The 25,422-nt window shown below is 37.0% G+C and overlaps 1 protein-coding gene across 1 annotated transcript in view; it reads left to right on the top strand.

The window, feature by feature from the left end:
* eprs1 (glutamyl-prolyl-tRNA synthetase 1) overlaps nt 1-21,260 on the top strand; it is a 55,013-nt gene extending 33,753 nt beyond the window's left edge. Inside the window, exons 18-32 of the mRNA XM_059985822.1 lie at nt 2,088-2,456; nt 3,295-3,525; nt 4,471-4,721; nt 6,759-6,810; nt 8,006-8,215; nt 8,556-8,628; nt 9,556-9,635; nt 12,409-12,510; nt 13,113-13,268; nt 13,907-14,104; nt 15,303-15,476; nt 17,633-17,793; nt 19,559-19,637; nt 20,030-20,094; nt 20,895-21,260. Coding sequence (XP_059841805.1) covers nt 2,088-2,456; nt 3,295-3,525; nt 4,471-4,721; nt 6,759-6,810; nt 8,006-8,215; nt 8,556-8,628; nt 9,556-9,635; nt 12,409-12,510; nt 13,113-13,268; nt 13,907-14,104; nt 15,303-15,476; nt 17,633-17,793; nt 19,559-19,637; nt 20,030-20,094; nt 20,895-21,045 — 2,352 coding nt within the window. The 3' untranslated portion in view covers nt 21,046-21,260. The remainder of the gene's footprint in view (nt 1-2,087; nt 2,457-3,294; nt 3,526-4,470; nt 4,722-6,758; nt 6,811-8,005; nt 8,216-8,555; nt 8,629-9,555; nt 9,636-12,408; nt 12,511-13,112; nt 13,269-13,906; nt 14,105-15,302; nt 15,477-17,632; nt 17,794-19,558; nt 19,638-20,029; nt 20,095-20,894) is intronic.
* Nucleotides 21,261-25,422: the final 4,162 nt, after the last annotated feature.

Raw genomic sequence — 25,422 nt, forward strand, 5'->3', positions numbered from 1 at the left:
CTTACCCACTATTTAGGGTTAAAGATCACTGTTCCCACTCTAACTCTGTGGGTTCTAAACTGTTTGAGGAAGCCCTGCCATTTGTGGCAAGAAGTGCATAATGGGTAGGTGGGTAGATTGGGGAATGTGCACCTTTTACTGTTGATGCTAGGCTTTTGTGAGCTTCCTGCTACTGGTTTGAGGTTCTTAATACTATTCACCACTTTGTGTCATGCATCGAGCAATCCCAGACTCCATTTTCAATGCTACATATCTTTCACTGTGACAGAGGTTGTTAAAGGAGATCTGTCTTGGGAGATTATGCACTGTCTGTCCATTAGAGCTGACTGATGCTCAAGATGTTGGCCTAGAGGGGAATACTCACATCATCCTGGTAATTAATTTGGAGGAATTGGTGGGTATGCTATTGATGCTTTCCTCTGTCTGTTACAGATGGTCAGAGGTATGGAATTCAGATAATGAAAACCACTTTGTGTATCTCAATTACTGTTCTGTAATCCATTTTCTTTTGGTTTGCTTGCCTTCCAAGTTGGTAGTTCATCTTCAAGATACCAGTCTACATTGTGTGGGAAGTTGTTGGAAATATTGGTATTTTTCCACTTGGTCCTATCAAATTTAGGATTTCTGTGCAAGTGTACATGAATGTAGAGATGTTTACCAGTTTTTATTCTTGCTATTGTTACGTATCCCGTAACTGGATAACTCACCAGCAAAGATAGAGAGGTCCGTTGGAGTCTGATGGCACTATTTTTGAACGTTTTATTCATAAATGGGGCACAAAATTAAGGTTAAACCAAACATTCAGAACATATACATCGGCAAAACTCAATCTAAAGCGCGGGTATAGCAATAACCATCATTAAGAAATAATCTTGACTGTTGTCTAGGGGATAATATATTGCCCGTTGGGAATATAAAAGTCACTCAGAAGTCTGCAGGCGTCAGACTTTTTGAGGAATCGCTGGGTTTCACATGTTTCAGGGAGAGTGAGGAGAAATGGGAAAACTTGCCTGGGTCTTTGACAAAGCAACACCGTTGAATCAGGGGAGCGTTGTTTCCCTGTTATTAGTTCGATGTCCTTCTCGGTATTATCAGCCACCTGCTCCCCAGGCAGAGAAGTTACGGAGCGCACGTTGCTTTTGACTGGCTTCCAGCTATCACGGGAGCGTTGAGCGATCGAGCCCTTCTGGTGCGTCTCTCTCTGGGGTACCGCCTTCTGCAGTCCCCTTTTATCTTGACTTGCAGAGTTGTAGATACCCATCAAAGTAGGGTGATGCAATCCCCACCCAGTTGTTACATAGCAGGGTCATGCTCTTAGCACAGGTGTCTCTAAGAGCAATGGCCAAAACCGTTACATTGTCTCTCATTTGCCTGGGTCCGAGACCCGAATTAATAGTGCTCTTACGATTCTCCAGAATGAGGGGACTGCTCCCGCCCCTTCGGCCCCTCAGAACTGTGGTACATTCATAACACTATACTCAGTTACAGAGTTTGGTGAGGGTTAGAAAATTAAAAAGCGTAATCACCAAAATATAATGGATTATTTGTTCAGCAGCTTGTGTCTCAGTTTGTTTTAGTTCTGGTTCTTGTCTTTAAATGTACTTTTTTAATAATATCAGATTTTTAAAAAAATCCATAAATGTGTTTTGCCTGTTTCAGAATGTCAGAAGTGTGAACTGTCAAGTGTTGACAGTTGTCCAACTCGGATGGTGTGGCCGAGGCCACTAATATATTTTCAGTTGTTCTGTGTGTGCTTCTGCCCACCCCGTCATCATTCCCTGTGATGCTGTTTTCCTCAGACCAGTTTGTGTCTATTAGAAAGTTCTGTTTGGGAGAGTTGTGAGAGTTAAGTGGGAATAATTTTCATGCAAGGCCATAATGTTTACTGACATACATATGTGCCACAATTGCAGACTATAAGTACAGTTTAATTTTCTAGTAGATGATGAGAAGAAAAAATCAAAATCATTGCATGAGAGCCCTTTGAGCTTGTTTTCTTTTTAACAGGTAATACATGTCAAAAAGTAGTAAAGTAATTAAATCAAAGGATCAGTTTAACTGATTTTTAAACATTTTCAATATTTTAGGTAAAAACTGAGTCTGTAGCTACAAATGAGTCATCTCGTGACGTTTCATCTGCTTCAACAAATGATGCAATGGATCTTATTGCACTTTACAACAAAGTAGCTCAACAAGGTGAGGTGGTGCGTGGACTGAAGGCAAAGAAAGCATCCAAAGAAGAGGTGGATGTAGCAGTTAAAGGACTATTAACTTTGAAAGCTGAATATAAGAAAAGGAGTGGTACTGAATACAAGCCTGGAAAGCCACCGGCATCAGTTGATAGCACTCTCTCTGAATCTAAGACTGTGGACACAAATAATAGCAGCGTTCTTTATGACAAGGTGTTTCAACAAGGCGAGATTGTTCGAAAACTCAAAGCAGAGAAAGCACCCAAGGTATTTTTCCCTCTTAAAATCTTCCAAGATGTGTCTTTTCCTCCACATTAGCATATGGAAACATAATTAACTTTTCAGTAACAAAAGAATGCAGATTTTTAATTAGTTTTGAGTGAACTTTTGTTACTTAACTGGTTTCTAATCATGCCAAAATACAGATAAATAAATGTAAGTCCAGCAGAAATATCAAATGCTCTGTAGATGCTGGAAATCTAGAATAATAGAAAATAACAGTTCTGATTATGTGTCTTTGAGTTGAAACCTTGACCATTTCTCTTTCCATAGATGATACCTAACTTCCTGAGTTTTCCAGCATTTTCTGCTGTTATTTCAGATGAAAACAAATTTCTACTTGTTTGAGAAAATTTGCAGATGTTGGAAATCCGAGCAACACACACAAAATGCTGGAGGAGCTTAGCAGGCCAGGCAGCATCTATGGAAAAGAGTATTGTCACCATTTCGGGCCGAAACCCTTAAACAGGACTCTTTTACCGTAGAGTAAAAGAGTCTTGGCCTGCTGGGTTCCTCCAATTTTTTGTGCGTGTTTCTACTTAAATCCTATGTTGATATCTCAAATGAAACAATCACTGAATTTCTAAATTTTGAGCTAATAAAGTCCCAAAATGTTAATAACTTAATTGATGTAAGAATAGGGTGATTTATAATAAGTGATGATGTGGGTATTTTCTAGCATGATCAAACTACTTTTCTGCTTATTTCATTCAGCATGCTATTCTCATAATCGAGAAGTCTGAAATGCATGTTGAAATACTTGAATAATTAAATATTTTGCCTCAGGCTTGGCTTGTTTTTGTTTAACTGTTACTTCTTGATCCAGAGTCATGTGGATGAAGCAGTGAAAATGCTTCTAGCTTTAAAAGCAGAGTTTAAAGAGAAGACAGGTGAGGAGTACAAACCAGGGAAGCTACCTGCTCCGAAGGTAGAAGCAGTAACTCCAGTAGTGAACTGCTCTACAGAAGCATCTGGACTTGATGAAAAAGCACTGTACAGCAAGGTGGCTGAACAAGGAGAAGTTGTACGCAAACTTAAAGCAGAGAAGGCATCTAAGGTAATGTCATGAAATTCTTCAGTTATTGAATCCATATGGTGTCCTTGCTATGTTTATATAAAGGAGTGAAAGGTGGCTATTTTTTTTCAAGATTACATCTTACCTGTCTGCTCAAACAGATTTGGAATAATTTGGGCTGAAAGAATTTATGAAAGTTATATAAATTATGTTATTTCAAAGTAACTTTATTATCAAAGTGCATATATGTTGACATATACTTCCCTAAGATTCATTTTCTTGAGTGCAAACTCAATAAATCCACAATTGAATAATAACCATAATAAAATCAATGATAGAGCACACTAACTTGGGCATTCAACCACTGTGCAAAAGACAACAAACTGTGCAAATACAAAAAGAAAGGAATAATAATAAGTAAATAAGCAATAAATATTGAGAACATGAGATGAAGAGTCCTTGAAAATGTCCATAATTTGTGGGAACATTTCAATAATGGGGCAAGTGAAGTTGAGTGAAATTAACCCTTTTGGTTCAAGAGCCTGTTAGCTGAGGAGTAATGACTGTTCTTGAAGCTGGTTGTGAGAGTGCTGAGGCTCCTGTGCCTTTTTTCTGATGGTAGCAATGAGAAGGGCCTTTTTCTGTGCCGCAGTGTTCTATGACTCTATACTTCACCAGCCAGGTTCCTAGTGAATTGGAGCAAAGCACTGATAAATTGGTAACAATCTCGGTCAAAATGACTGAACAAGTAACTTGCATAGAATTTTACCTTGTATCTAATATTGATTGCCCAATATTGAGGCCAAACTCCCAATTTTCCTAGGCAGGCTAAATCATTCCTGAATGATTTCCCCTTTTGAATGCCATAACTTTAGTGTACATTGTAGTTACTGTAACAGAAAATTTGTTACTTGTTTTGCTATTTGGTGATTTTCTAATTTGGTTCTACATACAAGTTTTTCCTCTGTTTGTAATTTTACTTTCCAGGAGATGATAGATGCTGCTGTCGCCTTGCTCCTTGATTTGAAGAGCCAGTATAAAGCCATAACTGGAGTGGAGTATAAGCCAACTGCTGGAGGTGATGAGAGAAACAAAAGTAAAAAAGAAAAAGAAAACAAATCTGAGAAACAGAATAAATCTGAAAAATCAGAGGAACACAAGAAATACATAAAAGAGCAGGAGCAAGAATCAAACAGTGGAGGTGCGGGTGAAGGTCAAGGGCCAAAGAAGCAGACTCGGTAAGTACAAATTACTCAAGACAAATTCACTTAAATTCTGCTCCAAATAGTAGAAGCTTGCTTGACAGATCTTTAGTTGGAAGCAGGGTTGAAGCTGTTACCAAAATTAGATAATTCGTGCTCCCATTTGGCGCCAATCTGAAAATACCCCAAACTCGCAGACACCCCTTCACCCTCAGAGTACAAATATGGTCAGGAGTACAGCCCTGCAATCACTTTATATTTGAGTGGGTTTTAAAATATTTTCCTTTTATTAGATGTCAGTCTTGTTAAATGCCCAAATAATGTCAAAAGTATTATACTTGCATGGCTACACCTGTGTGTATCTTTAAACTATACTCTATTGCTTGGACAACAGCAGGAACTGGGAACTTAAGATATTGTGATAGATTTGAAATAATTTACAATATCTATAATCTTTCATAAATATTGTACTTGACATTCTTTTGGTCTTCGTGAAAGTGAGGGATATCTGCTAAAAATGTTGCTACCAGATGTCAGTGCAAGTTGGGAGTAGAATGGGCCATGTGCTAAATTAATTAATTTGTGCAACCATACTCGCATCTGAGAACACCTTCTGTGCATCAGTGTCCTTTTTACCTCATGTGTCCTGTGCTAAACTCTCTGTAGACTGTGTAACATTGAGATTATATATTTATTGCTGCCAAGAATTTGTACAGCTCTTGGAAATCTCCAAATGGAGTATGACTGTCTAAATAATTAAAGGAGTACACAGGGTTAGAGTCGGTTCAACACCATCTTCTATGTTGCATTGTTCCTCAAACTAAAATTGAGTGCCTCCCAAGGATGCTATGTAGAATTTCTAAAAATAGAAGAAATGGCACTTTGTGATTATGACTACGTTTTAGAACTAAAAAGGACATTATTACACACAAACCCAGTGCATTATTGAAATCCCTGTGATCACAGAAAAAATCTCCCATAATTTAATTGGGTCCATATATTTATATAAAAACACTGTCGTCTATATTAACAATATGGATGAGAGTGGCTTGAGTGTGGTTAGTAATTTTGCAGATGGTATAGTGGACTTTCTTACAGTTAGAAAATTAATTAAGTTTGCAGCAAGATCTAGATCAACTGGGAAAGTAGGCCAAGGAATGGCAGATGGAATTTAACACAGACAAATGTGAACTTCTGCATTTTGGAAAGTTAATCTAGGACTTGCACAGTAAATGACAGGGTCTTGGAGAGTGTCGTCAAATGGAGACCTGTTGATATAAGTACATGGCTCCCTGAAAGTGACGATATACAGAAGTTAGATGGGATAATGGAAAAAGTGTTGGTCATACTTGCCTTCCTCAGCCAGGATGCTGAGTACATGAGTTAGGATGTCAGTTCTGGTCATTTAGCTATAGGAAAGAACTCATTCAACTGGGAAGTGCGCTCAAAAGATTCACAAGGATGCTACTGGGACTGGAAGGCTTGAGTATAAGGAGAGGCTGGATCAGCTAGAGCTATTTCTTTCTCCCTGCAGTGTGGGAAGTTGAGGAGTAACCTTACAGATTAAGCAAAATTATGAGGGGTGTAGGTAAGGTGAATGTTGCAGTTTTTCCCCCCAAGGTAAGTGACTCTAAAACTAGAGAGTACAGACTTAAGATGAGAGGGGAAAATGTAAAAGGGAACTTCATGCAGAAGGTGGTGTGAATGTGGAATATGCTGTCAGAGGAAGTGGTAGAGACAGGTACAATTATAACACTTTAAAGATGTTGACACAGAAATATTGGATATTACAGGTATATGTGCCAAATGCAGACAATGGGGGCCAGCTCATGTAGGCATCCTGTTTGGTATAGATGAGGTGGCTTGATGGACCTGTTTACATGGCACATAACTGACTTTGTAACTAGTGGCATTTAGCTTTGTCTTGTAACCTTAAAGTTTTAGCAACATTTAAAAAAAAGTGCCTGAGAACCTTTTTTTAAAAAAAAGCAATTTTGAATCTGCAAGAGTTTAAAGCATGAAGGATGGAGTTAGTCAATAGTTAATTATTTGTTACTTGGTTCCTCTTTATAGATTGGGCCTAGAAGCGAAAAAGGAAGAGAATCTGGCAGAATGGTATTCACAAGTAAGTCTATGTTAACTTTTCTTTTTGAGCACAGTAACATGTTCTAAACTGAATCCAATGTTTATTCCTGCATCTAGTTCTCAAAGAATTGGGAAATGTTTATTTGCATTTTTCAGTCACTTGCCATTTTTAGTGGCGTCACTGAGCAAGGAAAATTACTTGCATTCGGTATCATTCTTTTAAATGGTATTTCAACTTCAGACTTTGTTCTGACCTAGCATAACCGGACTATTTTTAAAAACTCATTTTAAGTTGTGTGAACTGGTATTTCAAGGCTTTTCAGTATAATTAGTAAAACTGCTTTGAGATGTGCAGTAGTGAATTCCCCTGAGCAGTAATTTCATTTGGGTAAATTTGCTTTTTGGTCTACCTGAATGATAGTCCTCACTGTTAGCGTCTGCCATGATGTTTCTTAGTCTATTTTTGATTCTTTGAAATCACCTGTTGTGAAGTTACATTGTTCACAGTATAACTCAACTATAGTAGTCAATGTCTTTTTACTGCACACAATGTTTAATCATTGCAGAGAGAAAAATGTTTTTACTATAGTTCCCTTATAGAAGATTTCAGTTTGTTTTTTAATAAAATGATGTTTCATTTTTTAATTAAGCTGTTGTTTAAATCCAACTTTAAACTTTTAAATCCTAAGTTAAATAGCTAAAAACATTGAAATTAGTTTTAACTTGTACAACATTGATTTCACACTCACCAGTAAACCAGAAATAAATGGAGAAATCATGGGTATAATGTTTATGTTGGTTATCAATATGTTATTGCCACAGAGTCCAACTCCAGTCTGCATACAAATGAAGAATCAAAATATAATAATAAAGCATGGAATATAAACTTCTTTGAACTAGAAAAATAATAATACCATCTGTATTGCCAGATTACTGTTGCCTTTTGAGTGAACAGCCGTTATGTGCAGCAATTCTTTGCCACAGGCAGCTTTGGAAGTGAAATTTTATGTATATTTAAGGTAGAATTGATAGATTCTTGATTGGTCAGGATATGAAGGGATATGGGGAGAAGGCAGGAATTGGGGCTGAGAAGAAAATTGGATCAATCAGCCATGATTAAATGGTGGAGCAGACTTGATGGGCCAAATGGCCTAATTCTGCTCCTATATCTTATGGTCTTATTTGTTGAAAGGAAGTTTTTTTTGTCTTCTCAAAGGATCTCTTTCTGTATTCAGGTCATTACCAAATCAGAATTGATTGAATATTATGATGTTAGTGGCTGCTATGTTCTCCGTCCATGGTCATATGCTGTCTGGGAAACCATCAAAGATTTCTTTGACCGTGAGATTAAGAAACTGGGTGTGGAAAACTGCTACTTTCCCATGTTTGTATCTCAGGCAGCCCTTGAGAAGGAGAAATCTCACATCGCAGACTTTGCCCCTGAGGTAAGAACAAATGAACTTGAAAGTCCATCAGAACTCCAGTAGTGTTTAGAGATGTGTGATTCCATAATATGGTTAGTGTAAATTCCATAATTTGGACATGAGCTAAAATTTGGAATCTGGATATACCTGCGTAAATACTGAATTTCCCCTGGAACTTCAAGTCATTAATTAATTTAAGGGTGTAAAGACTTGTATATCAGCCTTGAATCTGTTGACAGTAATATCAGTCTAGGTTTTGATTCACTTGACCTGTCACTGAAATGTTCATTTAAAACACTGTATTATGATGATAAAGAATGTTTTGCTTCTTGAAGTAATCATTAATTTATTTCAAAATTAGGTAGCTTGGGTGACAAGATCAGGAAAAACAGAGCTGGCAGAGCCAATTGCTGTTCGTCCAACAAGTGAAACTGGTATGAAATATCTTAAGTCTTTTATAGCCTTTAGCTTAATATACTTTGATAACAAGGAAGGTCATGAATATGAGTAGTGTATATCTTAATGCCCTCAAGGCATCTTGGTGATTAACAACTAATTGTGCGACTGTTAATAAATATAGTAACCAGCTTAAGCGCACAAAAAAGATAAATGACCTATTATTTTGACTTTGATCTTAACAGTTGACGACGAAGTGTTAAACTGTACATCAGTAGAATCCATTACCTTACAGAAAATGATGCCAAGTTCTCTAGCGTTCACCTGAATTGGCAGATTTGGAGTTCTTTTCAGACTTCACTCAAAGCTCAGGATATAATAGTGTGATTGAATGCACAACCTGTTTCCTGATGATTGCAGATACAATTCAGTTCTACAGAATATTGTTGGCTCTGGACCGACCTTCCAATTAAATTAGAATTCCTTTTTAAAGTATCCTTTGTTCAGATGTGATTTTTTTTAAATGCACTGTGTCGAATAGGACATTCCCTCACTCTGAAAGCTAGTTACATTATTAAATAATATCTGCCAACTTCTTCCCTTTTCTTCTAGTAAAGTTCTCTAACTTCTACTTCTAATTGCAATCTCCAAAATAGTGGAAATGATGTTATTTTTTAAATGCCTTTATGAAACTCACTCAGAATTCTGGTGCATCTGGTACGTTATAATTATTTTTGTTCTCATAAAGAGCTCTAATTCCTTGAACAGTACCTCTTATACTTGCCATAGTGACATCAGTAATTTAAAAAAAGTGCTAGGAAGGATTATCTGGTCAGACAGGATATTTTGAAGATAGATGGATCTTGGCTGTTTGACATAGCAAATATTTGAAAGTGATTATTCTCTGAAGAGAAACTAATAATGTCAATGATGAAAGCTAAATTTTCTCATGTTCACTTTGCTAGTTATGTACCCAGCCTATGCCAGATGGGTTCAATCATATCGTGATTTACCAATCAAGCTCAATCAATGGTGCAACGTAGTGGTAGGTATTGAAGGCAAAGTTTGTCTGCATTAATATATATTAATCTGTTTGTATTTCTTGCCAAGTTTGATTGCACAAAGCTGTTATGGCCCTTCAGAATGCTTTTCTTGTTACCAATTTTCACTTTTAGGAACTTGGTTTAATCTTGCTTGACTCTACTAAAAGCTATTCTGATTATTTTTCAAAGCTTTAGCTATTCATAGAACCATAGAACATTACAGAACAGAAACTGGCCTTTTGGCCCTTCTTGTCTGTGCAGAAACATTTTTCTGCCTAGTCCCACTGTCCTGCACCTGGACCATATCCCTCCATACACCTCTCATCCATGTACCTGTCCCAAGTTTTTCTTAAATGTCAAAAGTGAGCCCACATTTACCACTTCATCTGGCAGCTCATTCCACACTCCCACCACTCTCTTTGAAGAAGCCCCCCCCCCCCCAATGTTCCCTTTAAACTTTTCACCCTTAACCCATGTCCTCTAGATTTTTTTCTCCCCTAGCCTCAGTGGAAAAAATTTATGTTTATCTTTGAGTTAGTACCTTGTGTTCAGTTTTTGCTGAAGTTGGCACATTAAGAGCACTTAACTGATTTTAGGAATTTGCTTACCTTGCATGGTCCTTCATCAGTATTAAATACATAAAATCATTCAGACTCGCTGGGTAATCCAGTGAAGTTGTGCGTTGCACCATTGATATACTCAGGAAGTCGCTTCTTGCCTATAAAAGTAAGAAAAAAACAAAAGATAATCTACTTTCACCAAGTAGGAAAACTGCAGAGTAATTCATTTTGTTACCTCTCAAAAATAAACTAATTTCCATTCCAGCCCCCAAATCAACTTGCCTATTGCTGAAACAACATTTCTTTGCTATCTCAAAATTTGGCTTTTCTAATGCGTTCCTGTCACCATGTGATTTCTGTTGTCTGACTGCATTGGTTCCTATTTAAAGTGACTTTGACATTTCTCCTAATAATTACAGGTTTCCCCCCGCTATTCAAAAGTAGAGTGTTCCTTTGAAACCTTTTGTAAACTGAAATGGCGTAAAGCGAAGAAGCAATTACCATTAATTTATGTAGGAAAAATTTTAGAGCGTTCCCAGACCCAAAAAATAACCTACCATATCATACCAAATAACACATAAAACCTAAAATAACACTAATATATAGTAAAGGTAGGACTGATAAGATAAATACACAGCCTATATAAAGTAGAAATAATGTATGATGTACAGTGTAGTTTCACTTACCAGAATCGGTAAATTGCAGTTTTGTCACAGTTAAACATATGCTTATACGAATAACCACCTTCTGTAATTATTTTCTTCAGTTCTTCTGGAAACTTTTCGGCAGCTTCTGTATCAGCCGAAGCACTCTCTCCAGTAACCTTTAAGCTATGAAGCTGCCCTCACCTCAAAAACCGATCAAGCCACCCATGACCACCTTTAAATCCCACTTTTGCAACACTTTCATCACCATCGTCCAGTGCTGTCTGCTTCAGTTTATTAAAAAGACTGACTGATGTCTTCTTAAATATAAGATAACTTAACGGAACACCATGCTTTGCTCAGGGTGTGTGCTGCCTCTAATGGCTCACTGCAAAACAAACACTGACCGCTGTTTTTGCTTTTTGCCTTTTTCGTAAAAGTGGAAATCCTCTTCGGATTTCTTTCGGTTCACGAAAACAGGTACTAATATAGGTCTTTTATAAAAGTGAAGTGGCGTAAAGCGAACTTTCAAAAAGCGAGAGATACCTGTATCAATATTGTCAATGAAGGTTCCTTTACTCTGCCACATTTACAGAATTCTAAGCTCTACTCCAGTTATGTATTTTTGATCATCTATAAATTTAGTTATTCATAAATGGTAGACAATCCTTTTTTTCTTGTCTTAAGCTGTGGATTTTACGACCTCTTTACCCATTCTCCTTTAAGGCAATTGTTGCCTCTTTGACTACGATTTTGGTCACATGTTTCCTTTAGTAGAGGCATCTGGATGTAGGGGACACAATTTCAGAATAATGTACTCCCATTTTAGATGACGAAGAAGAGGATTAGAATACCTTGAAGTTCATCATCTCTGAGAGCTGTAAGACTAGAGTGATAATATATTCGAAGCAGATATCTAAATTTCAAGGGGAATGAGGGATTTTGAGAGAATGTAGAAAAGTTAGCATTAAGGCCAAGAATAACCATGATCTTATGGAATGGTGAAAGAGGCTTGAGGGACTGACTGACCCCTGTAATGTGTGTCAGATGTTGAAAGAAGAAGGTATAAATAAAGTATAATAATTCCTCAAACCCAGTCAAATTTGAATGACGGAATGAGGGTTTTCAAAACTTGGGCCCAGCATCTGTTACTTACTTTGTAAGTACTTCTGAATATTAGGAAAACAAATTACTGATAACTAAATTCAGTCATTTGCTTCATGACCTTTTGTATGATGAATTTATATGTTGAATCCAAATTCTTGCAACGTTATGGCAGTTTTGTTGTGTTACCTCCAGTTTTATGGTATCCATGTGTATTCATTTTTCTGATTTGTGACTTGGCTCTTTCATTTCCCACCTTTGATGGCAAAGCCCTTAGTACCTTTGTCCCTACACCTACATTCCAATCTTCAACTCATCTACCTCGATACATTATCACTTATGATAAAGATGCCTTCTGCTTCTCTATTTTCTCAGTGTATTTTGCTATATTCTGCAATAGCCTTTGATTTTTCTAAACTTGATTATTGATCAGAGCGGCTAATTGTGTGATTACTCCTTCTCTACAGCGCTGGGAATTTAAACACCCACAGCCATTTCTTCGCACTCGTGAGTTCTTATGGCAGGAAGGCCATACAGCTTTTGCTACTCGTGAGGAGGCTGCAGAAGAGGTAAAGCATTGAGAGGGTTGGAGTTCATAATTCCCAAGCAACATTATTTTGAATAACTTTCACCCATGTTGAATATGAGAACATTTTTGTTGTAACAGTTGAGCACTTATTGTTATTAAATTGTTGTCCTACGATTCGTTACCTGGACAGTGGCTTTATGGTAACACATTAGTATCTACTTTATTAAAGCTTTGGGATGTTACTTGGTCCATAATGTTTCAGAGAAAGCAAATTTAGTTACTACTGAAATTTCAGTTTCAGTGTGCCAGTGGAGGGATCTGAATGTTGACTACTTGCCAATTGTCCAAATTACTGGCAATTAGTAGTCATTTAAACTTGTTAATTTCCCTGCTCCAGATTTATTTTTTGTTTTTCTTTTAGCATTTCTGCACTTAGTTAATTGGGAAAAATAATGCACTGAAATATAGTAAACATTTTTGAAACTTTATAGTCACTGAAAAGACATTCCCAGATAAGAAGGGTGAAAGCCAAAAAGACAACCTGTCTTTCTTTTCAAGTGCTAACTGATTTGCAAGTTACTGAGCATTCCTGTATTATCATCTGGTGGTTGTTGAAGATTTTATATTTTATATTTTGTGTAGGTTTTGCAAATTCTGGAACTCTATGCACGAGTGTATGAGGAATTGCTTGCAATTCCTGTAGTGAAAGGAACAAAAACTGTTAAAGAGAAGTTTGCAGGTGGTGACTACACAACTACAGTGGAAGCTTTTGTATCAGCCAGTGGAAGAGCCATCCAGGTATGTGTGTATGGTAATCTAACCAGTATTTGTGCATCCAGAATTCTCAGGCAACTGGCAAAATTCTTTTTTTTAAATCAAGTATTATGCAAATTAAGTTGCAAAGACAGTTTTAGTTTATTTATCTTTATACAAAGGGATCGTGCGTTTGTCAGTTGGTTAGCTGCAATATCCTATGAAGATTTGACACCATGTGATAAGTGCTATCAATCATTTGATTTTTGCTGTATTTTATATTATTACTACTTTGTAAAATATGGAATTGCAGTGTGTAACATTGTTATTTGTTAAGGTAAGCTGATGACATACACATATTTAGCAACTTATTGAAAGGTTTATGCATAGAATACTAATGTGCGTGATGTACTGTGATGTTTTTCTTGAAGCAATCCTCATGTAACCAGCAACCAGCTAATCCCCATGGATGCTGAATGACTGAGAGTATACTGTAGTTAAGTTTCTTTATTTAAGATCTCTAAAATCTAATGATTTTGGATCAGTCATATCTTTTTTATATATAGTTTTTCACTGTTGGTCTAAAAGAGTACAGAATGAAATAGTTTGATTCTTATCTATAGTATGTATGAACTAAATTTCTCTTGTATTGAAAAAATTAATGTATGGCTTTAAAATTGTAGGGTGCTACATCACATCACTTGGGACAGAATTTTTCAAAGATGTTTGAGATTGTATTTGAAGATCCAAAGAAACCTGGGGAGAAACAATTTGCATATCAAAACTCCTGGGGAATTACAACCCGGACAATTGGGGTCATGACCATGGTTCACGGTGATAACCAAGGATTGATACTGCCTCCGAGAGTTGCTTGTGTGCAGGTATGTGCTTAGTGATGTGCTAGGTGAGGAATAGATTTCAGAACTATATAAGGAACTTGTGGGAAGAGAGTGTCTCAAATTGTAGAATTATTAATGCAATAATCAACATTTAAATTTTATGTACATTAGGACAGCAGATTTCCCAGAGAAATGCACACAGAATATTGTTTTATGTTTTGTCTACACTTCTGATTGCTTTGGTAAACCAGCCAACATAATCAAAGACTCTGCCTATCCTGGGCATTCTCTTTGCTCCCTACTCCCAAAGGGCAGAAGATGCAAAAACCTGAAGGCACAGACTACCAAGCTCAAGGCAGTTTCTATCCCACTGTTATCATACTAAGGGACTATTCAGTAGATGGACTCTTGACATCATAATCTAGCTTGTTCAACTTTATTGTCATTCAGCTGTACGTACAATGTTCCTCGTTGACCAAGGTGCAATACACCATACAAACATCATATACAGCACATAAAATAATATTAACTGATTTTTAAAAAAAAACTAATCTGTAGATGCACAAATATATACTTTTTGGCAACATGACATAGTTAAATATACAACATACACTACTACTGGCACTGTCATAAATAATATGTCATCGGTAGTAACAGGCTGCTCAGAAGTCTCACATGATGTTTCAGCTTACTGTCATCCTGCATTGCACTTTTTCTGTAATTGTAACACTTTATTCTGCATTGTTACTGCTTTTCCTTTGTACTACCTCAATACACTGATATGATCTGTATGGATAACATGTAAGATTATGTTTTCCATTGTACCACAGTTTCTGAAATGTTAGGGTATCAATTTTAGTAGTAACTAATAGATATTATATTCACATCTATTTTAGCAAAGTGTAAATTTATCTGAATTTCCATTTTACCTACAATTAACAAAACACAATTATTATTTTGCACTGAATAAATGCAAGTTAGTCATGTCTTTATAAGGAAAATCTACTTTTGGCTTAATGAGCCTAGCTGAGAATCGGTTAATTAAAAAGAATGATCTGTTTATGAAGGTGAGAAATAATAGGTGAAACATTCTCTCCTATCTAAAGCTATGTTATTTTACGAGACTAGGTGAGAAACTAGCCCATTTCACTATGCCAGTATCTTTAACTTAATGAGCACAAAGTTCACAAATCAATGAGCATGCATCGATTTTATTTCACTATTAATTTTTTGATTGTAGATTATAATAATACCTTGTGGAATCACAAATACTCTTTCAGAAGAGGACAGGGAGTCATTATTAAAGAAGTGTAATCAGTATCTTGATCTCCTGATTAATGCTGGAATCCGTGCTCGAACTGACTTGAGAGATAATTATTCACCTGGCTGGAAGTTCAACCATTGGGAGTTGAAAGTAAGTAAATGTGTTTAAATTTGAATACAAGAAAGATTCACCTGATGAAGGGTGTTGGCCCGAAACATTGACTGTTTACTCTTTTCCATTGATGTTATCTAGCCTACTGATTTCGTCTGGCATTTTCTATATGTTGCCAAAGACTTTTTGGCTTTGTTTCTTAAGTGCACTCTGAATTCAGCTCTATAAATTATAGGTTTTGAGGACTTGTGACATCATTTTTAAGTCAAAGAGAACTTTTTCGAAGCTGTTGTAATTCTAGACTCCAGTGTAAAAAAAAAGTTAACTGTTGCAAATAAGACATGAAAATCAATTGTCATACTGGAAACTGAACTCAATTTTATATAAACTAAAAGTTTTTGCAGTAGGATAAATTGTGGACACTTTTTTGGGGAATAGTCTGAATGGCAAATTGAACCACTTGTATAGGCTGTGAAGCCTAAGTGGGAGAATCCGGAACTGAGTGAAAGTCGTTACTCTCTCATTTTGGTTGTGCTATGAAGTTGGATTGTGTTTGGAATCTATCAGAGATGTCAACATCCCAGTTTTCAATCTGCCTGCTAGAACCATGACACCATCAATTTCAGTGAAGGTATAGTGGCTGAGGGGAAGAAGTGATTTTAGAATGCATATTTGGAATTGATAGAATTTAATAATTAACTGTAGTGTTTTTCAATTATTTTACTGTTAATTGTTTTTAAATAGTGTTGAGTTTAATAGTTTACATAGCCACAGTCTTTTGTCAGCCATTTAGCCTTGGGCAATGTAAAGCTGTGCTAATCAAAAGATGGGTTTGGTGATCAAGTTGTTCTTATGAAGGATGGCTGGTGTAATAATTTGTTCTCTCTCATCTCCTTAATGGTTCTCTTGCACATGTGCTTGTGAGAGAATGCATTCTTTAATCTGAACTTCAAACCTTTGCTACAAGCAGGAATAGTCAGCTCTTTCCTCAAAAAGTGTGACTAGTAAATCTATTTAGTGAAATCAGTCAATAAACTTTTATGCTGCTTTAATCTTCTTGCAAAATGGATTTAAATGGCCAGTTCAATCATTCTAAAATAAGAATGTTATCAAATGCAACTAGTCAGAATGAGAAATTTCCACCAAACAGAGCTCATAGTGTATTATGCATAGTATACTATGATGCATCATGTATATTAATTATCCTGACTCTTTATTTTAACTCTATAAATACTGTCTTTGTTTCTGGCAGTTCCATTTTTGTTTAAAATTTAGGACATCTGAATCATTTTGCTTTTATGTTCCAGTAAATACAATTAGAGCTCAAGAGTTTTATTTTTATTCGATGATGGTTTAATCAACACATTGCAAGCACTATGGACATTCTCCATTTAGTTATCACCCCTGATACTTCTATCCAGTTTATTGCTTCATAAGCAACTATTGCACAGCTAACCCAACATCTGTGTATTTCAGTACTATAAAATGGTGCTATTTTCAACAAGTTCAAAGTAAATTTATTATCAAAGTAAATGTATGTCACCACGTACAACCCTGAGATACATTTTCCTGCAGGCATATACAGTAAATCCAAGAAACACAATATAATCAATGAAAAACCATACCCAACAGGATGGAGAAACACCTAGTATATAAAAGACGACAAACTGCAAATACAAAATATAATAATTAATAAGAAATAATTATCGAGAACATGATATGAAGAGTCCTTGAAAGTGAGTCCATAGGTTGGACGAACAGTTCAGTGATGGGACAAGTGAAGTTATCCCCTCAGGTTCAAGAGCCAGATGACTGAGGATAATAACTTACTGAACCAGCTGGTATGAGTCCTGAGTCTCCTGTACCACCTTCCTGACATCATCATGGCCAGGATGGTGGGTGTCCTTGATGATAAATGCTGCTTTCCTGCTACAGCACTCCAGTGCTCAAAGGTAAAGAGGACTTTACCCATGAAGGACTGGGCTATATCCACTACTTTTTGAAGGATCTTGTGATCAAGGGCATTGGTGTTTCAATACTAGGCTGAGATACAAGTCAATATTCTCTCCACCCCACATCTGTAGAAGTTTATCAAAGGCTTAGATGACGTGCAACTTTCTAAAGAAGTAAGAGTAGCTCAGAAGAAGTATATTTAGAGGGGAGGTGTACTAAGATGTTCTCCTTTCTAATTTTAGGGTGTACCCATCAGGCTAGAGGTTGGACCACGAGATATGAAAAAACAGCAATTTGTAGCCGTCAGAAGAGACACTGCTGACAAACTTACGATTCCAGAGGCTGCTGCTGAGACAAAGCTGAAGAATCTATTGGAGGAAATCCAAACCAGTCTTTATAACAGGTACAAATGAGCAGAAAGTAGTTGTAGTAGGCCCCCATTAGTCTCGATAGACTATGGATTTGCACCTTGGAAAGTTTCCAGAATGCAAGCCTGGGCAAGGTTTTTTTGTGGAAGACCGGTGGTTGCCCAAGCTGCAAGTCTTCCTTCTCCACGCCACCAATGTTGTCCAAGCAAGGGGCCGTACAGCTTGGCACTGGTGTCGCAGAGCAATGTGTGGTTAAGTGCCTTGCTCAAGGACACACACACAGGCCTCGGCCAAGGCTCGAACCAGCAACCTTCAGGTTAACTAGACAAACGCCTTAACCACTTGGCCACGCAGCAACTCAAAAAGCAGTAGTCCCATAAGTATTACATTGTACAAATGTGAATTATTTGCAATACCTTGCCAGCTATTGGGCCATTTTTATTAAGGTAAGCTCTTTCTCAGACATCTGTAGAAGGTGTAAAACAAGAGTAGAGCACAGTGCATTACCATTTTGGCTTCCTGCCTAAGTAGGATGATCCATGATTTGGAAAATATAATTCCTTGCTTTTTAAATGACATGAGGACAGACCTTTAGAGCAAGGAAAGATCACTCAGCCCTCCAGACCCTACTCCCCCATTACCACTGCTGCACAGTGGCCACAGTATATACTAATCCACAAAATCCAAAGTGATTAATTGCCCATGCTATTTTGAACATCACCTCTACCACCAAGAAGGACAACGGGAACTCGTGAAAGGGCACATCACTACCTTGAGATCCCTCACCAAGATGTACCTTGGAAATGCAATAAAATTTTGTAGTTTTGCATATTCGCAGTCAAAATCCACCAATCAAGTATCCCTTTCCCACTGTCATCAACTCCCAATGAGACTTAAGGTTTCTGTTATGCTAATGAAGTCATCAGTTACTATCTCAACTTGGACAATTCCTGGGATTGTTTCTCCCTTAGTTTTGGAAGTCTTACATTTTTGGATGAAAAGCCCAGCTTATCTCCACCCAAGCCATCTCCTAATAGTAAAATATTAAATGCCCCCTTAATAGCCAGGGTTGGTTCTTTCCATCTGGAGAGGATTCTGGATAAATAAATGTCCCATTCAGCTGTTTAAAAACTCTGTTGCTGAAGTAATGTGTGGGAATCAGTGGAGAGTCAAAGACGTTCAGGATTTAGGGAATTCACAGCCATTAAAGGAACGTATCTTCCATGAAAGGCTTTCATAACGTAGCCGAGTCTAAATCCTGAAGTTTGTAACCCATTAGCATTGAGGGAACACCTTTTAAGTTGTTCAACATAGTACCCCAACACCATCTTCTCAAGCTATAGGGACTAGACAACAAATGCTGACAAATCATAAGAACTCTTTTCAAAAGAAAAGATTGGGCTTTCTAACTTTTTAGTTGTAATTTCTTGTTTTTTATTTCTCTAGGCACCTGAAAAATCAGTGTTAACTCAGTTAAAGAATTGGGAGACATAGATTTGATTGGCATTCCCTGTTTTAATAAAATTGTGCCATACTGTGTTCTCCAATATATGGAAAAGTCCATGTAATGTTGATTATTTCTACTGTTACTTTGAATGGCTGAGATCACTGAATCACTTCCAAAGTTCTTACTATACTATAAGCTGTTGTGCTTCTTCACAGTTAAGATCCTACGCATAGTAGGCTAAGAGGGATAAGCTAGGCATAACAGGTGCTGTGGACTTGGGGAGATGAAAGCCTGCTTAGGTATATTTTGTAATCTTTACTGACCATTTTGTATTTCATTTGTATTATTATAAGGGCTGCTCGGGATCTAAAGGACCATATGGTTTTGGCTGACACAATGGAACAATTTCAGCAAGAGTTAGATTCAGGAAAGGTATGATCTCGCTTTATTACTGCCTGCTTTTCCTGATAGTTAGTACAGTTGGTTTGTACCTGATGTGGGTTTATACTGGAATGCAAGCAAATCTCAAGTAATTCCTAGCCCTGCCTTTTTTTCTGTCAGATCTTGTATTAGCAGAGTCTCCACACAGTCTCCTGAAATGCAAGTCTTTTAGCTTTGCCGCTACAGTTTGGCATTAGCATTTGCAAGCCGATGTGTAAGTGGAGTGAAATATAATACAAAGAAACTGAATTGTCGTGTTGGTTAATGGCAGAGATCAGAAGAAACTTGGTATTTGTTTTTATCAAAACCTGAAGTAGTTTTCCATTTGAAGGATTATCACTGATTGTAGTAATAACATTTTACATTACTGTCTCACATTTCAGATTGTGCAGATTCCTTTTTGTGGAAGCATAGACTGTGAAGATTGGATCAAGAAAACAACAACTAGGTAATTACAAACAATGTGTTGTTAAATGTTTATGTAGTGTTGCTGTCTAATGTATTTGCACCATGGTTAAAATTTCAACATAAAAATGATCTAAAATTGATTCTTGGATACATTTTTTTAATATATAAAAGTGGGTTTATATTAAGCAACTGTTAAAGCTATCTACTGCCCTGGGTGAAGAGAAAACATTTTGTGACATTTTGAAAAGAGTGAACTGATACTACAGGAGCCATAGCTAATATCTCAATTAATATTATCAAAAAGATCAATGTGCTTTCTACTTATTGCTGCATTCAATTGGGCTGTCATACCATCATTTAATACAACAGTGAATAAACTTGTTAAATGTATTTCAGTGGCTGTTATGTACTTTTGGACATTGTGTAAAATACTATCAGAATTGGGTTTATAATCACTATGTTGTGAAATTTGTGGCAGCAGTAAAGTAAAAAAAATATAAAATAACTCAATTACAAAATTAATAAATAGTATGAAAACAAAGAAATAATGAGGTGGTGTTCATAAAGGGGAAGAAGCTGTATTTAAATGACTGTGGGTTTTCAGCTTCCTGTACCTCCTTCCTGATGGTCGTAACAAGAGAGTGCATGCCCCCAGATGGTGAGGGTCCTTAATGGAAGATTGTTCTTGCATTTTGCACTTGGGTTCTTTAAAATATTTTGCCACTTTTTATTTACAAATATCAATTGTGTACAAAAATAGCTAATTTATTCTTTCACATGCAAGTTTAAGCAACTATGCCATTTTTGAATAACAATAATGTTCTTACTTCTATGCTTCAGGGATCAGGATATTGAACCTGGAGCACCATCCATGGGAGCCAAGAGTCTGTGTATCCCTTTCAAACCTCTTTGTGAATTAAAACCTGGAACCAAGTGCATCAGTGGGAAGGAGCTTGCTCAACATTATGTACTTTTTGGTCGCAGTTACTAATGAAGATATGAACTGTGGGGAAAAATCATGTCTTTGTCTATAAATGTTTTTATAAGACTAATGAATGAGTTACTTTCATCTTTTTGTGTATTTTTACCCAGTTATAAGAAATCAACTATGATTAACAAATACAAAACCCTTAGAGCCTATTAAATGTCAAAAATAAATCTCGAACAGGTACCCTACTTAACATTAATAAACATTTAATGAATATATTTCTTTGTTCTTTTTTTGGTTTGAATGGTATAATTTATTGGTTTTAATACTTGTGGGTCAATAAAAAGCAAAATTCCAAACTATATCTTACCAAAAAGCTAATTAAAATGTATAAACATTTCTAAAGGTTGCCAACACATCTTTTGTAGCAATCTTAACACAAAAGACATTATTACCTTCCACTTGTTTTCAATATTCAGATCTTTAAAAATGTTGCAAGTGACTCACCTCCTTGTGATCATGTAAATTAACCATTTTCTCTCCTGATTGAAAATTGATATTGTGAACAGATCTTTCTCCTTGATTACCATCCATACATTTATCAAATCTTCTGTTGGTATTTCTCCCCTCAAATAAGGAACAATGCTAAAGTACTCAGACACTTGACAATTGACATTCTCATTTCCCATCCTTCTGACCAGTCATTGAATCTGTTATTTGCTCCAAATTTGTACTCATCTTTTCTCAGGTATCCTCAAATGTAGCTAAATAAAGCCTCAGCAAAATCCCATTCTGTGAGAACAAAAATAAATTATTTCATCTGCTCCTCAATGATATTCACACCAACACCCATTCTCCACCATTGTTGAGTTAAATGAGAATGCTCTTAAGTTCAGATGTAGCCTGAAAATAGTCTGATTTCATGCCCTTGTCACTTCTGTATTACTTTATTGTCTGAACTTCTGACTGTCTTTGGCCCCCAATATTTCTCAGCCATATGACGATGCTCAAGAACATGTGCCAATGTGGCATCGCTCTCTATGTGCAAGTTGTTATCAAACTTCACCTCACCATCTTTCTCAATCAGAACTAAGCGTGTAACCTGCAGGGTAGAAAAAAAATACAACTAGTGGATGTGGTATTTGATAACGTGCAAGAGTTCAATCAATTAGGATAATAAATTAAGTGGGAAATAAGTTAAAGAGTAGAAGACTAGGACTAAGTCATTTTTAGGTTGGCTGGTGGTTACAGATGGGTATCACAAGGATTAGTAGTGGGACTTGCAGTTATCTTTATCAATCATTCAGATGAAAGGACAATATTAGCAATAGAAAATTAATTAATTGGTTTACCAATACACAGTGAGAAACTTTGTCTTAAATACCACCCTAGTGATAATTTCAAAACAATGTATGGTTGTGGAATATGTAATAAATCTTCAGATGGAAACATTTTTAATTGATTTTAAAAAAAGTCTGGTTGAGTATAGTGTCAGGATCATTATTGGAAGAATAACAAAACTTTAAGATATGAATCTTTTTAATTATGTGTTTGATTACAGAGTTCTCAACATGAAGGTGTAATGTGCAATTAGGAAACCAAAGGGATTGAAAAGGAATATTAAGAATTTGGTGAGGTGTAGAATTTGGTCTAGAATAGGGTGTGCAGTTTCTGTCACTGTACATAAGGAAGGACATGTTCAAATCTTTTAGGGTGCAGTTCAGAATTTTATTTAGTCTGTGGCTAAAGTGGGGACCAAGGTCTCCGTCAAGGCCTTCCTAATCTTCTCTTTTGCCCTCTCAATAATCTGAGATAGATTCCATCCCATTTTGGGGACTTATCCTGACTGGCCTACAAGAGCCACAACACCAATTCCATGATATCAACATGCCGTAGAATATCAGCATACTCCTTCCTGATCTTATTATCGTTTATGACCTTCCTGTTGAATGTTGAAGCAATGTACAATTTAGTATCTGCCTACTTCCTCTGACTCCAGGCATAATTTCACTCCTTGATCCTTGAGTGGTCTTGCCTTCATGTTTGTATCAAATGGCGAGGGATTCTCTTTAATCCTACTTGCTAAGGACATTTCATGTTACTTTATTAAGAATCAGTTTTAATATCATTGGCATATGTTGTGAAATTTGTTAACTTAATGGCAACAGTACAATGAAATGCATGATAAATATAGGAAAAAAAAGTTTCATGGTTTATATGTCTATGGTTAAAATAAGTAGTGCAGAAAAACAGAAATAAAATAGTAGTGTTCATGGGTTCAATGTCCATTTAGAAATCGAAGCGATTTAGAAATCTCTTCTGAATCCCTGTTCTGTTCTCTCCTGGTTCTTTAAGGCTCTGTCTGTTTTCAAATTTCTAAGACTCTCATATGCTTCCTTTCACCAAAGCTCCAATCACCTGGCCAGGGTCATTTCCCAATATGAGGTCTAGTATGACCCTTTCCCTAGTTGGACTGCCCATGTAATGTGCCAGGAAACCCTCCTGGATGCACCTAACAAATTCTGCCCTATATAAGGCTCTACCACTAAGGGAGTCCTAGTCAGTTTTGGGGGAGTTAACGTCACCCATCAAACTTGTTGCTTTTTCATATTTCTGTAACCTGCCTTCATATTATATCTATTCCTCTGTCCCGCAGTGGTTACTGGGAGGTCTACAGTATAACCCCATCATAGTGATTGCATCTTGACCTTCCATATTGCTTCACAGCACAACACCTCCAGGTCTTCTCTTTGCTGCTGTAATGTTATCCCTGGTCACCGACTCGCCCAACTCTTTTACATCCCTCTGTATTGCATCTGAAATGATTGAATCCTGAATGCTGATCTGCCCTCCTGCCCTTAGCCAAGTCTCTGTAATAGCTCCAACAATATACTAATTCAGGCCCTGTGTTCATATGCCCTAACCATAATACTGTTAGCACTGAAATAAATACACAAGCCCATTGCCCCATTTACTTGGTCTTACATGTCCTTCCTTTCAGACTTGTTTGACCTAACTCCTACTTTCCCATTAATCCCTCCAATTGCTGAGTTCCTGCTTCCTTGCCAAACTTTTTTAAACCCTCATTAGCAACCTATGTGGACTCAAGGCAACATCAACACTAAGGACCTTTACTATCTGGGACTTGTCCTCTTTTCATTGCTGTTATTGCGGGTAAGGTAAAGGACCCTGAAGACCCATTCTCAGTCATTTAGGAACAGGTTCATCCCTCTGTCATCAGATTGCTGAACAGTTAATTTGTTTTTAGTTGCACTATTTGTATATAACATAATTTATAATGTCTTTGGACAGTACTGCTACCAAAAAACATAACAATTCATAATATACAAGTCAATGACGATGAACCTGATTCTGATTCTGAAGATATTGTTGCCACTCAAGGCTGGGTACAACTGTTCTTGTACAGGTTCCACCTGCCTTGGAAGAGAGTTCTTCCTGAGGCTCTGCCTCCTGTACTAGCTGCTTAGTCACTTAGTTAACTGTACTATCTTCCAATTTTCTTGCCTTACTAGCACATGGAAGAACAGGAAATGATCCTGAGATTGCACCCACTAGTCGTCCTGCTTTTTAACGTTATGCCTAAATGCCAGGTTTTCTTTGCAGGACATCATCTATCTTCCTGCCTATCTCCTTGGTGCCAATATGGACAAAGACCTCTCTTACCTTTCAGAATATTCTGTGCCTGTGTAGGGCTGGCAGCAGTGAGGAACATACCACCATGGAGTCTGGCTTGTGCCACTGAAATGCATATTTGTGCCCCTGACTAAAAGTCTCCCTATCCCTGTCCCTCACTATCTGTGCCCCTATTACTATTGCCTATGTGGGACATTACAGTATGACAGAGCTGGTGTCATTTTCTCCAATGAGGCTCTTCCTCTCTCCCCACCTCCACCCCACTAACAGTATCCAAAATAGTGTGGCATACTTGAGTAGGGAACAGCCACAGGAGAACACTGTCCTCCTGGCAGTCATTTATTTGACTGAACCTTTGGTGTGACCTGAATCTCTTGTCTACAATGTTAACTGCCTCCTGTTTGTTTCTCAATGAGTCTGAATGTTCCTTCAACTGATTCATGCAGTCTGAGAAGAATTTTTAGTTGAGCACACTTACTGTATCTTCAACATGGACACTTCAACTCTCTGATCTCCCACATCTCATAAAGAGGTGAATACCACCCCACTCACTACCATCATAGCCCATTTTACCAACTAGCAGAATTAATAAAAAGGAAAAGAATAAAAATATCTTGCCTTCCTCACCAAAGCCTGGTTTGACCTTAGCAGTACTTCCATCTCAAGGTTGCCCTTCTCAAAGTTGCCACCTGCTAAATCTTGCCTCCCTTTTATTCAACTGTTGGGCCTCACAGTAGGAAAGCTAGCAGTTTTTCAAGTGATTCACAGATGCTCCTCCTCTTTTCT

The sequence above is a fragment of the Hypanus sabinus genome, chromosome 12 (genome assembly GCF_030144855.1).
Source record: "Hypanus sabinus isolate sHypSab1 chromosome 12, sHypSab1.hap1, whole genome shotgun sequence".
Classification (NCBI taxonomy): Eukaryota; Metazoa; Chordata; class Chondrichthyes; order Myliobatiformes; family Dasyatidae; genus Hypanus; species Hypanus sabinus.